Raw genomic sequence first — 13,566 nt, forward strand, 5'->3', positions numbered from 1 at the left:
TTCTGTCTCCCTTCAAAGTCGCATTGGGATACAAGGCTGAGGAGAAAACAGATATTAGGAAGGTTCCTCTACTCATTCCCCAGAACATGCAAACTAGACAGACTGGGTATAATTGAGTACCACACATATAGGGTGTAACCCTGAATACAGATTCCAGTTCAGAGCCTCTTCCACTCCAGGGACTCGAACACGCAGTTCAAAGCCATAGCAACTCCGTTTTCTCCACATGCTGTCTCTCTGCCTTTTTCCTTCTTTAGAAAGGGATTTACAGCACTGAATCCCAACGTTACTTCAACGTCAGGAACAAACAGGAAGCTTGGCAGGTGCTGGCACCACATGTTGCCAGCTCTCCATTTGAATAATGAGAGGTGTCTTTCAGAGCTAGGGAGGAATCAAGCTCCAAGTTTCTCACAGATTTGTCTTTCTTGACGTACTTGGGAAGGGAGTGTGGTTGTGTCTTTTGGTCTTTTCCACTAAGCCAAAATCCTCATACTTACTTTCTTTCAGTGTCTTGTCATGTCTATCATCTCTAAAAGTCCCATTCCTCCTAAATTAATTCTGCACACCTTTCCAGGGAGAGGGGAGAAGGGTGAGGTAAGTGACAGCTCAAGGAAAAAGCTCCTAACTTGAGAATTACCAAAATGCTGCCCCACAGAAATATCCCATCACGTCTGAGGACCCCTCATGTCCCTGCCCTGCCATATGGAAACAATTTCATACCCTGGGAAAGGGGATGGGAAGGAAGCACAGTTCTGGCTGAACTGAGCTATGGGAACCGCAAGCTCAAGCTGGTTGAGGCCTGTGTGGTTTAGGCATTGCAGTGTGTGTGGTTTTAACAGCTCTGAGCTGCTGTTGCTCGAGAGGTAATATTCCATTTACATTCAGGCTATAAAGTTTTAGCAATAGCCTCCTTGGTCTGTAACAGTTCGGGACCAGGGCAGATATTCTTCTGTCTCATGGGAAAAGGTCAATATTTTTTATACTGGTTTTGTGTTGTTTTTAATATTGCAAAGAAAGTATTTTAAAACTTTGTCTATTACCTGAATGAATTAGGGAATAACATTGGACCACCCTACAAGCATAGCTGGATGGCTGTCATTCTTCAGTATTTTCCCTCAACTGGTCTCTTAGGAAAATGTGTGCATGATAATAGATCATTCTTGTTTCTAGTAATTCAAACCATATTCCCAAGTCTTTAAATGTATCCAGCACAAATCCAGCTGGAGCTCCCCAAAGCAACTTGCAAGTCATTCAATCACTGCAAAGGCCAGGAAACATTCGTAGTGGCAGAGCAAGACAATATAAACTCTGTAAACTTTTACTGATAGCTGCATGTCAGAAAAGACAGAAGGGAAACAAGTACCTCAAGGAATGACAGAACGCAAGCACCCAACAACTATCACAAAAACTTACCAGCTTAGGAACAAATTCTGCTTGCCTGCCTTTAGCATCCGGAGGAAGAAATTGCACATCAGAATTTTCTGCAGACAACGGTATTTGAGGACAGCAAAAGAGGATACATGTCTTTAGCTATTTCCAGAGGATGAGGAAGGAAATCCCGACTTTGTCCCCAGAAGACCTTGCTCCTGGATATGGCCAAAACCAGGTAATACCCAGGGAAATCCATTGGGACTTCCCACAGAATTCCTTGCAGAATGTCCCACCTCTGGGAAGAGATTCACTCTTACTGGAGTTCCTTAGTAAGGACAGAGGCTTTTGTTTGTTTTGTTAGTTAGTTTTCCCAACATTCACTGCCTTTTTCTATCCAAAGGCTAAAAACTAGAGAAACTGGAGAGGATTTTCTCACAAGAGCTGTGCTCTCCCTTCAGTATCTTATCCACAAGGCTCTCACTGATACTTGTTTTAGCCAAAGTCTCTCCGGAGGGAAAACTGAACGGTCCTACGAGAACTGGTCTCTTTAGAGGAGCACAATCTGAGTCCACTGGGATGCTTCTGTTGAACATTCTTCTGGAGATGTGGAGGAGCCAGAGATGGCACAAAGCCAGGTGTGGCCCTGAAAAGTGTTCATGCTATTACCTTCTTCATCAAGGAATGTGACACAGCTCAACTGGGAGAGAAGTCCTGCAAACCTGTACTTGGAAAGCTTTATTCCCTTAGGCTGGAATTGCTGGCAAAGGGGGCTTTCTACATGTAAGCTTGTGGTTTCCTCATTTAACTGTTTTGCTTTTCAGTACTCGTTCTACGTTATCTAAACTCTAATTATATAGTGACAGTCCTAAATTAACAGAATCCTTAAAATATTTTCTGCCACACTTGTACACTGCATACCTATTTTCAGAATTTTGGATGAATGATCAAGTCTCAGAACAGACTACTTTGCATTTTGTTTACGCCCCAGACAATTGAAGATTTACATCCTCAGTCCTATTCCAAGTGTCTGCTGCAGAAGCGGGATTAGGAAAAGCTACCGACTTCTAGGCAGCCAGAGCTAAGTGAGGAAATGCTCCCTTGGGTAGAAGTCTACCCAGAATTAGCAGTGGGTTTCACCATCTGGAGCTTGTCTTTGAAAGCTTCTAGTTAGCTTCACACAATTCTATCATTAACAAGGATCTCTGCATCAGTGAAACCGTTCTTAAGAGCACCCCCTGAAATAGTCCACCTACAAAAACAGACACTCCTCCTCTCCAATCTATCTTCCACAGCTCAACACTTTTTTTTTTTGGCATCAATTTGCTCATGAGAATTAGATTCCTGCCCTTTTCCTGCCTTTGACAGAAGCCGTGCAAGAAGATAATTGTGTACCGAGTCAGCACAAAGCACACTGGCTGGCAACACCACACAGAAGGTGAGAGAAGTACTTGTCTTTGGAAGTACCTTTTTATTGGAGTGTTAAGGGCATTATCAAATTTAAGGGCTCTGTTTTGTGAAAGAGGTCAATGGTAAACCTCGCAAGCTTTTAGGTTGCACCTATGTCAGACTACACTACAGCATTAATGCCATGCCGTAACCCAATCAGGACTTTAAATACACCTTTATTTTATATACATGCATTCTGTCCAGGGCGATCTCCAGCAGAAGGGGTTGTAAAGCAGCATGACTGTCAAAGCATCTCCAAACACTTCACCTGAGCTCTGCCCTGCCAATGTGCCCCTCATGGAGTTGAAGTGAGAGATCAATTACAGACACAATTATGTCAGTTACAGGCATAATTTCAGCTGTGGCAGGGATAAGCACACTGGTTGCCTGTACTGGTTCCAGAAGATTGGTCATTTGTAAGCCTGGCTGGTCTCAAAGTTAAAGTGCCTCAGAAGCAGAGCAAGGTAGGTCAATTCACATTAACACCTACTTAAGAAATCAAAACCCAAAAACCCAGACGTGCCGTTTTAATGCAAATTTTGAAATAGCTCTGAATAGCTTAAAAAAAAACCCAATCAAATTGGACACATCAAGCCTGGCCCCATATCAAAGGCTGCAAAGGATTCGGTTCCAGAACACAGAGAGGGGAAAAACACAGCACACAATCACCAAACAAAACCTACATACACATTTGCAGAATATCCTCAGACTTCAGATCAAATGTCTACTGGTAAGAGAAAAAGCATCTAATGTTTCAGATTCGAGGATTTGGTTAAACTGCACATGCAATTCGGTCTGAACGTTTTAAGGAATTACTGCCCTTCATTTTTGACAGCAGTGCTTTGTGCTAGCTGGCGCTTTAAATGGACACAAATTCTCAGTTGACAAACACTCAGTTCCACAGCAGTAACAGCATTCAAATCCAACTGCAAGAACATACCCAACTAGTTGAAGTCAGCCAGGAACTCCTCCAAAAGGAACATATTACAGGTACAACACAGATACATTATTCTCAGCTTGGCACAAGATAAAATGATTCATTAGCATCTCCTAGTGACTTGCTCATTTTTAATCACAATTGTCCAGGCACTGGTATATATGAATAACAGAAAAATTAAAAGGTTAGAAGTAGTGTAGTTTAGCACAGAAGGCAGCACTGGAATAGAAGCACATCATTTTAATTTGCTTTGAAGTTTAAAGCAATCCAAACAAAAACCAATATAAATACAGAGTAAATGCACATAGTTTACTACATGTATGCAAGAACAATAGCAAACCTCACGCGAGCACTGAAGTATTCTCCAGCTGTCACTTGTGAGCGTTTAGCTATGACTCCGAGGGCATCATTATGTTCACATATGCAGGGTAGGCAGACTCGCTTAAATAGAAGAACTGAAAACTTACATAACTGAGTCTTAACAGACAGAAAGTTGAACGAAGCAGTACATTTACCTAGGCACACTTCAGTGGTCAGCTTGTTTTCCAAACTTAAACAGTTTAAACAGGAAGCAACATTTATAAAGGCTCTCCAGTGTTTTGTCTCTGGAAGCATTCTTTTAAAATGCTACAGTCTGAGGAATGTTACAAATGTCATCATAAGAACAAAAACAGAATAGCAGAAACTCCTTAACAAACACCTCAATCCGAAAAGAAATATATGGAGTGCATTAAGTAAACAGGGAACTAGACAGGGGCAATATCAATATGCAAGTGGACAGGGTGATGTTTCAGTTACAGTTAAAAAAATCCTAAAAAACTCCATAAATCCCTAGCATAAACCTACTTGACAACAACACAGCCCAGCAGATCAGCAATTTGGACAGAAACAGATTTATTGGCCTGAGGGCTCAGCCCTTGGCAACACACACCTCCTGTTTTCACAGCGCTCTGCAGGGACCGGAGGGGTAGTAGAGGGGCTGAGAAATGCGACTGCATTCAGCACATTTTTAAAACGGCTTTCAAAGCTCGGGCCACCTTGCCATGTCCCCCCAGCGCTCCACAGCCACCGGTGACACCGCAGCCCGCCTGGTCCCCTGGGCTCCAGTGCCACCTCCTGACCGCTCGGGAACCTGCAGCCTCGCAGCGGCTCCCGAAGCGAATTAACGGCTTCAACAACACTGAAATTTCACGTAGGCAAGGGAAATACGAGAAAACTAATTGCCTCTAGCACACAAGTACACTACATTCAAACAGGCTTCAAGATGACCATCTAAGTTACAACAAAGTTTAAATGCACTCCTTTCAGTTCTGTAGTTGAAGATATTACTCAATGTAGCATCTTATTCCCTTTGAGTTTTTATAATAAATATCAAGAAAACTACATAAATAAAGATCTTTGGGAAATATTTCAGAGGTAACTTTGTGTGTACTGCCAGATTAAAAACAACAAAAAAAATCCCCCAAAATTTTGGGTTTATGTTTTGTTACGTAAAGCAAGCCCAAAAGATCACCCCTGAAGTTTAAAACATTGCTTAAACACCCATTAAAAAGTCAGAATAATAGGACGATTGTCTATTTTTAGGTGTTGTCTCTCATATTCAACTGTCCTTGTTAATATTCCCTACTTGTCAACTCCCAACCAAGGCGCACACACACGGTACCAGTGAATAAATGGAAGATGAACACATAACCAAGGGAGAATGTATGCAATAAACAGAAGACTGGGCTAATACAAGTGTTAATTGTATTCAAAGCTGAATACCGTCTCTGCCAATTTAAATTTTGGTTATGACTGAATAATCTGGGTAGCCTGAAGAGTAATCCACTTTCTACAGAACAGAAATTGCACCCTGTTATCTGAACAATGGCATCCCCGCAAGACTTAGGTCAGAATCATTCATATTCCAGACTTTTCCTAGAGACAACACTAGAAAAAAACCCACTTGAGAAGACACATTTAAGCACTCCCCTCGTTTCTTTAAAACAATCAAGCTCACCTTTGGTCCTATCACAGACCATGCCTCTCTGTCTTTAAAAAGCTAAGATAAGGTTGTCCAAGGTGAAGGAAGCCAATAGATTTAAGCCTCCACTGCAAGGTTGCTCTAGACAATATAGGCAGCTTTTCAAAGGATGAGCAATTAGTACAATTACACAAAACGCTCAAATACTCTGATACTGCGTGGAGAACATGACAAGGGTCAAAATAAAGAAAAGCAAATGAGAAAAACCCAGGCAGATTGTTCTGTAAGTTTCAAGCTTTTACAGCCAGCCTACAGAACTACTGCAGAGATGCTACGGATCTACAGCATAAAATGTTTTATCCTGCACAGCTTACACAGAAATCAAACCACATGCTTTGTTTAAAACCAAAATGCATGTTCTGAACACAGTTCAACTACAGATAACCAGTCAGAGGAAGAAAAGTCACAGGCCGGAAGGCGGCCACAAAGTGCATAAGGAGCCATTCATAAGGTAAAGCCATTGCACACAATGCCCAGTTTGAGTGGACTGAAGTACCACACTGGAAGAGTCGATAGCACAGTTCTGTCCGCACCAGTGCGGCAGCATTTATCTGTAGAAAGCTATTGCCCCCAATTTATAATTATCATCTTCCTCAGAAGGATCATGGATGCAGACTGAGAAGTACTCAAGGTACAGATAAAAGATACCTGTTTGGAAAGCTGTACCACCTCTTGAAACATTAAGCTTTTTATTTTGAGGCTCCAGCTGTATGTTTTTGGAAAACTCTGTCAATTATTGCAGATAAAACTAGCTGAATGCAATGCATTGCTTTGCACGTGGCTTACAATGCCTGGATATTCAGACACTAGGGAGGACAAGGTTACACTATCAGCTGCAGTTCAGTACACAGGCTCGAACAGGGAGAAGTGACACAGCAATTACAAGGGGAATGCGTACAAGGAAATCTCAGTCACAACTTCCTCCATTGTTCTGCGCAGAGGCCGTCTGCACTGCAAAGATCCATCACAACTTCGCTTTCTGTTTGCCTTAGCCACGGTGATGTGTTCTCCCCCTGCACTCCCACATAGATACTGGTAATCCAAGTCAAGATTTGCCTGACATTTTAGGGTAATACAGCTTGGTTTTACGTAGCATGAAACCATTTGAGTTAATCCTGTCTTCACAAATTATAGGCTGGACTAGTTGAGATTTCTCATCACATTAAGAATCCTTTAAAAGGTTATGAATTTGCATTCAGCAAGTTTCTACTTAGCTATGTGAGGGACCTGAGAGACTGGCAACAAAATCAATGATACAGGGAGAATGTTTAATAGGTCTCTCTTACTTATGGAAGGAAAGTTCCAGAAAATAAAAAGGTTGATGCAGCAGAACTAGAAATCCGCATACACCAATATTAACAGACTGATAACCTGAAGAGTTCAAAAATCATGTCCTCTCTCACTAACTTAACAACACTGCTCAAACGTCAAAAAACACCCCAAACCTAGTATCATCTTTTGTAGCAAAGAAATAACTGTGTTCTGGGTCCTGCACCACATTTTGTCTTGAGGTAAAACATGGAAAACTTTACACACTGACTACTACACCTCAGTCTCTCTACAAATCTTGAGAACAACTGAACTGAAGTATCAGGTATGGAAAGGTATGAAAGTACTGCCGTCTTCATTCTTCCAACAGGTTACTGGGCAGTACAACAAAAAGGATGTAGTTGAGAGCAATCACTAACAAGTGAATAAGGCTGCCCAAGAATATATTTTACCCCCCCAATCTCACCCATCAGGTCTCTGAATGTGACTGAATGACCTTGTCTAGATTAACAGACAAAACCAAAGTAACAATTTTGAATTAAGAGGTGTACAAAGGCATTCTGTACGGGGCAGTTCCCATGTGTCACATTGCCAAGAGACCATACAATAAGGCATAAAATTATTCATAGTTGCCCAAGATCAACCTTCTGTTTTGTCCATAGCTGCATGTTCCCGATACAACTTTCCTTCTTCCCACCACATTGGCATTGACATTCAGTGGTCCACTCCAGTCTTTCAGTCTTCTGCTTTCTTCTAGGAATCCTTGTCACGCTGCTATCCATCGAGCAAGTAGACTACTGCTTCATATGTTGACATCATGATAGCCGTGTTTGGAATCTGTCTGACCAGATGTGTAGTTAAACCTCTGTAGAGGGATCCATACCCTTCTTCTCGCACAAGCAAAGATAATGTCTGGAAGAAAGATCTGTATTTTGTTCCCTCTTCTCTTAGTCTTGTTCGTACAACCTCTGCACAAAGAAAAACCACAGTGGTTATGTTCACCACTTTTCATTATAGTTCCAGGAACCAATGAGTGATTTCACGTTAAAATGCCACCCCTCTCCAAGGTCTCAGTCTCTTTAAACTCTTTAAAAACAGGAGGAAGATGGAAAACAGAGAAGCAAACCAAGTTTGTGTAAGAGGAAAACATGTTAAATTGGTGGCAGCATTGCCTATCTAGCTAAGCAAGGAAAGTTCAGTCGCTTAGTTAAAATGCGGAAGAGGACTGTTTGGACTTATTTTTAGCTTGGAAGTTGCCACTAATGAAGTACTCGATCCATTAACAAACTTAATGTATAGACAACTACTTTGCAGGAAAATTAAGCACAACTGAAAATCAAACTAGACAGCCTGTTTTCCTAGAAGGGGGACAAGAACTTCCTGGCAAATTATGTGCAATGGCTGAGTAAATAGAGATTCCAAGTGAAAAAGGACCTTTTCCTTACATATTTTGGGCCATAGCCTGGCAAATCCTTTGGAAAAAAAATAAACATTGCCTAAGAAGGGCCTGTGCTAGATATACTCTTAAAAATACTTTCATTTCTGAATACTATGCTCATGTTGACTGGATGAATCTGATGTGAGAAAGTTTAGACAAAGAGATAGTTCCTGAGGAGCAAGTGAGCCAAAGCCTGCTACAAAGATCACTGGAAAGACTCCCTTTGATCAGTTGTATTCAGGCTCCCAGCTGTACACGCCCCACTTACCATGGGGATATGCTATTGATGTTGCACAAGTTTTGGAAGTGGCAGCAGCCATCATCATTCCAACAAAGTCCGAAGCTTCTTTTGCAGATTCATCCTCATTGTCCATGGCCGAAGCAGTCTTATACTCCAGGAGTTTTCTCTTAATACTCTCATAAATAACAAAATGAATAACAGTCTCAGATATGCCTGCGTAAGATGCAGACATTCCTCTGTAAAAGCCTTTAATACCATCTGATCGATAAACTTTTTGGACACATTCAAGTGCGCTCATTCGCCTTTCCCCACGATTTCTAAAAAGGAGAGAACAAGACAGACATCAATCTGGTGCAACCTGAAACTAGAAAATTAATAATAATAATAATAATAATAATAATAATAATAATAATAATAATAATAATAATAATAGTTCTGCTTGAGTGACAGGAGAACTTAGGAAACATCTCACACTGATGCAGAGGGGCTCCAATTCAGAATCATTTAAGAACACACAGAACTTGGAAGTCTCCAAGGCCTTCAGCACTAACCACAGGTAAAGCATTACACTGAATCCAAGCCAAATGTCACATATTGCATAGACAAGTTGGACAGCACTAGGCCTCCCCAAGTTTTACAGAATAAAGGACTACATTGCTTGAAAACAGATGCCCAAATGAACTGTCAGTGTCAGTGACTCGTACAAAAAAAACCCCACATTTTCTTCTGCTTAATAAGACTGGATTTTCTCTAATTTTTGCCTCAAATAAACAACTGCATAGCACGGTAATTTCAGTGGCTAAGTTCAAACAGCAGGCCTTGCAGCATCACAGCTATCAGCAAACAACTGGCATATCCAAAGGGATCATACCAACCAAGACAAGACACACTTCTATGATTTGATTCAACTAAGTCACTGCAGATGTCAAGGAAAGTGGTCATTAGACACTACTGTATCAAGCAGTATTTGGTAACTAAAATCTTATTCCTCTTTTTAGCTTGCTTATTGAATTGAGATGTGCATTTGAAATACTTAGCACGCTGTACACAGCTATGCAAAATCATCACAACTCCGCATAAAATCTGCCTCACCGCAGCAGTGAGTGCAGGCACTTGAAGCATGCAGATTCTGCCAGCAGAGGTCTCCCAAGGGAACAAGTCACAGAATAAACCAGCTAATAACCTTTTAAGAAGTTACGGTAATTCATACAGATACTATGTCAAAGACAGTAAGTAGTACGATGAGACACTTGATGGCAGAATTTAAATCCCAACAGTTTGAACCTGCAGTGCCAGACACAAATGAAACAAGGTACCAAGCACAATTAAGAGAGAGTGGGCACGCAGGGCTGCGGATCAGATCTCCAGTACACTACATGGCAGGGAACTCGGGCGCTGGCATCAATTTGCTGGCAGGCAAGAGAAAAGAGGCAAAGAACAACTGTTGAGAAGAGCAGCTGGACCTACAGCTGCAGCTCCAGGGGGACCCCAGTCTCCTGGACAGGGGCATGGGCACATTCTGCTGTAAGACCTTGTTCTTCTGATGCTCAAGGTGCATCTTGGAGGTGCATGTTGAAGGCCAAAGCAATTTCACTTTGGAAAAAAACTACATGCCTTCTGCAGCCCTTACTGGGATCAGAGGAATTTCTGAGAACTCCAACAAAAGCTCAGACCAGGATAATCCTGCAGGCCAAGCAGTTTTATGCCTCTAATCACAACTGAATTACAAGAGCTGCAGCACGTGCTAGACTAGCCCATGCAATTGCAGTGTCCTACCCAAAGTTAGAAGATCCTTCTTCAGGTCTCCCACATGAGCAATGTGTTTGATAGAATGTACAGAAATAATGTGCACAAGTAATCCACCATTCTCCTTAACTTCCTTAAAGCCCTACAGTTTAACCAATTTAACTGACTGATCAGTGATAAACAAGCAGAGGCAGAAGATGCCATCAGCTTGCACATAAGCACTAAAATCCCCCTGGAATCAGTTATGGAATTATTACCCCAATCTCACAGTACAACTAGCTCTGGGATATACTTACTATGGTCACCTTGCAGCTGCTAATATGCCTGCTAAGAGGAAAAATGTTAATATGCACTTCATACAGAAAGTCCAACAAATCTCCAAAATAGGAATACGGGGCTTGCTAATGTATTTAGAATGGCTGGAGAAAGAATTTTATATTGCATACTAAGTTTTCAGTAAGAAAGTCTATAAAATGAACGAGACGGTTGCACTGAGACACTTGCATCATAGCAGCCTCTCCCTATGGTCTTAAATAGATGGGAATAGAAAAGTCTTTCTTCTTCACTATTTGCATAAAACTCTACTTGATTACAAGTTTTGTAATATTATTGAATCTATTACAGAAACTGTTTATTAAGTCCAAACAACTTCTGTTGTCTATCTGGCTTGAAGACAATTCCTGTGTTCTGATTCACAACAGCAGTCTTTCCCTTTTTACAGGCTGCAGTTCTTATGTAAAAATGAAATGCAGGATGTTTCAGGCATTTTTCTAAACTTTTGCTAAAAACTTAAATCCTTATTTCAGGAATTTTTTAGCCTGATAACTAAAAACAAAGAGAATGCATTACTGAAAAAAATAATGCAAGCATATGGATGGTAGAACACTATTTTAACGAGACTGTTAACCTCGTAGTTGATTCAAAATGTGATGCTCAGTCTACTCCAGTGCCTCAAGCACGCCTCAGAACACAGACCAAACAGAGAAAAATGAGTGTAACTTGGAGATAGATCAGCATCAACTTTCTAATTCAAAGCATTGGATATTTAAAGAATCATTCCATTTTGTGATGCAGAACAGATTCAAAACTTTTAAGCAAAATCTTATTACAGCAGTTCGATTTCCCATGGTCACTATACCTTGCATCAAGCTGTAATCGTGTCTTGACTAGCCAAATGGGATTAGTTGTTGTGATCGCAGTAAAACCTAAAACATTTAAAAAGAAAAGTTAGACGTGATAGTATCACGAGAGCAACCACATCTAAACTTGAAACCCACAAAGGAACAGTGGATGCAAAAACTCGGACTATACTGATTTTTAGAAAGTACCCATTGTAGCCCTTCACTGATATTTCACAAATCCATAAAGCCAATAAACATTTAGCTTATTTTTTTTTTTAAGTTTTGCATCAATATTGACTAAGTTTGATTCTTAGCAAGAGACATCACATGTAAAGTAAGCCCAATTGTGTACATTTCCCTGCCTATCTAATCATACCAACACCACAGAACAGCAAGGCTAGCTACACTAACATTAGCCAATTTGGCAAACATGTCAATAAGAATGCATTGCAGATACAGCTGTAGCAATTTGAGATGCTGTAAAACATTGTGTCAATTTAATGTGCCACCTGAAATACAATCCGAGTTCAAAAGCATGCAGACTGAATAAGTACTACTTCTGGTGCAGTTAAAAGGCATGTATTACTGTAAGTTAAGAGACCTTTTAATACTGAACTATAAAGAGCCGTTAAATTTGAGTGCTAATGTTTTATTTAGTATTCAAAGCAGAGATTGTTGGTTGGCCTAGGAATACTTTTACAAACATACGAGGTTTAAAATTGTTAAAGTAAATAGTATGACTTGTAACTATCCAGACATTCAGCAACTAGTCAGGCTTGCATAAGGGCGAAGGGTCATAGCTTTAGGATTTTCAGTCCACTAAAGAAAAAGAAAAGGAAAAACAAGAAAAAGAGAGAAGGAAACAAATTAAAAAAAAATGAAGAAAAGTATTAAGAATCGCTCTTACTTCCACACAACTGTGGAGAGAAGAAGAGCAGAGTGAAAGGCAGCTCTGGGAAAAGAAAAAAAGGCAAAATAAAAACCATCTGGAGTTGTAATACCACACATGCACCATTAATGAGGTGTCATGTCTGCGTGAGAGAAGAGGAAAAGGGAAGAGCTGGAACATGGCCAGGCAAGAGATGACGAATTTAGACGCTTGCTAAGTGACACACATCACTTTATATCACTACAAACACATGCTGCCCTCCTGCAAGGGAATGGACCGAGGGGCGGGAAAGCAACACAGAGTTACCTTGTTCAGTGCATTCCGGTGCACGAAACTTATACAACAAACAGGCTATTGATAAGCTTGTTTATGGAGGTCATTAACAGCTTATATCTATTTAGCAGAACTGCTTGCATACACGTTACTTCTGTTTAATCACAATCTACGTTTACATTGCACACAAATGACTGCAATACTCAGAGAAATGCCAGGGGATCTTAACTGTCTTAAGGTTTGTTCAACCCCACCCCCAAATCTTAAATAGGTCATTATGATTTTCAATTACAGTTCTAAAGACAAACTACAAGGTTTAGCAGCTACTAAGATTTAGCTATATTTCTCTGCCAAAATAGTAAAACCACATTAGAGATTTCAGCTTAATTGTTAAATAGAATTTAAAATTGACTTAAACCTCTTAACTAAATAAGTTCCTGTGGTAGATTGTAAAGGTTTGGGGTTGGCTTTTTTTTGATACACTACTCCTCATTTTTTGATTTATCTAGGTACATATATAGCCCTCCATAAGCTGGCATGTAATCCTAACAAGCCAGAAGCGTTTCATATCTGCATTTCATGTAGGTAAATACCCAAAGCATCAGTGAACTACTCTGCCATAACAAGGCAAGGGATGTTTTTAAAACAGATTGCATGCGCAAAAAAGGTTCTGTAGTTCAACTAGCCTGAGCCCTTCTGACCTGTCACTTAATGCCACGGAAACGCCGCTGATTCCAACAGCACTTGATCCTGGGTTGAACTAAACTGAAAGGAAACCTCGTTCTTGCATTTTTTAATTTTCTTATACTAGC

The 13,566-nt window shown here is 40.6% G+C and overlaps 1 protein-coding gene across 1 annotated transcript in view; it reads right to left on the minus strand.

Annotated features, from left to right (window-relative positions):
* Positions 1–3,974: 3,974 nt before the first annotated feature.
* The window catches only part of SLC25A36 (solute carrier family 25 member 36), a 32,261-nt gene continuing 22,669 nt past the window's right edge, over positions 3,975–13,566 (minus strand). Inside the window, exons 5-7 of the mRNA XM_065074412.1 lie at positions 11,610–11,676; positions 8,753–9,042; positions 3,975–8,014 (exon numbers count right to left, since the gene is read on the minus strand). Coding sequence (XP_064930484.1) covers positions 7,821–8,014; positions 8,753–9,042; positions 11,610–11,676 — 551 coding nt within the window. The 3' untranslated portion in view covers positions 3,975–7,820. The remainder of the gene's footprint in view (positions 8,015–8,752; positions 9,043–11,609; positions 11,677–13,566) is intronic.

Source organism: Columba livia, chromosome 9, assembly GCF_036013475.1.
Source record: "Columba livia isolate bColLiv1 breed racing homer chromosome 9, bColLiv1.pat.W.v2, whole genome shotgun sequence".
Classification (NCBI taxonomy): Eukaryota; Metazoa; Chordata; class Aves; order Columbiformes; family Columbidae; genus Columba; species Columba livia.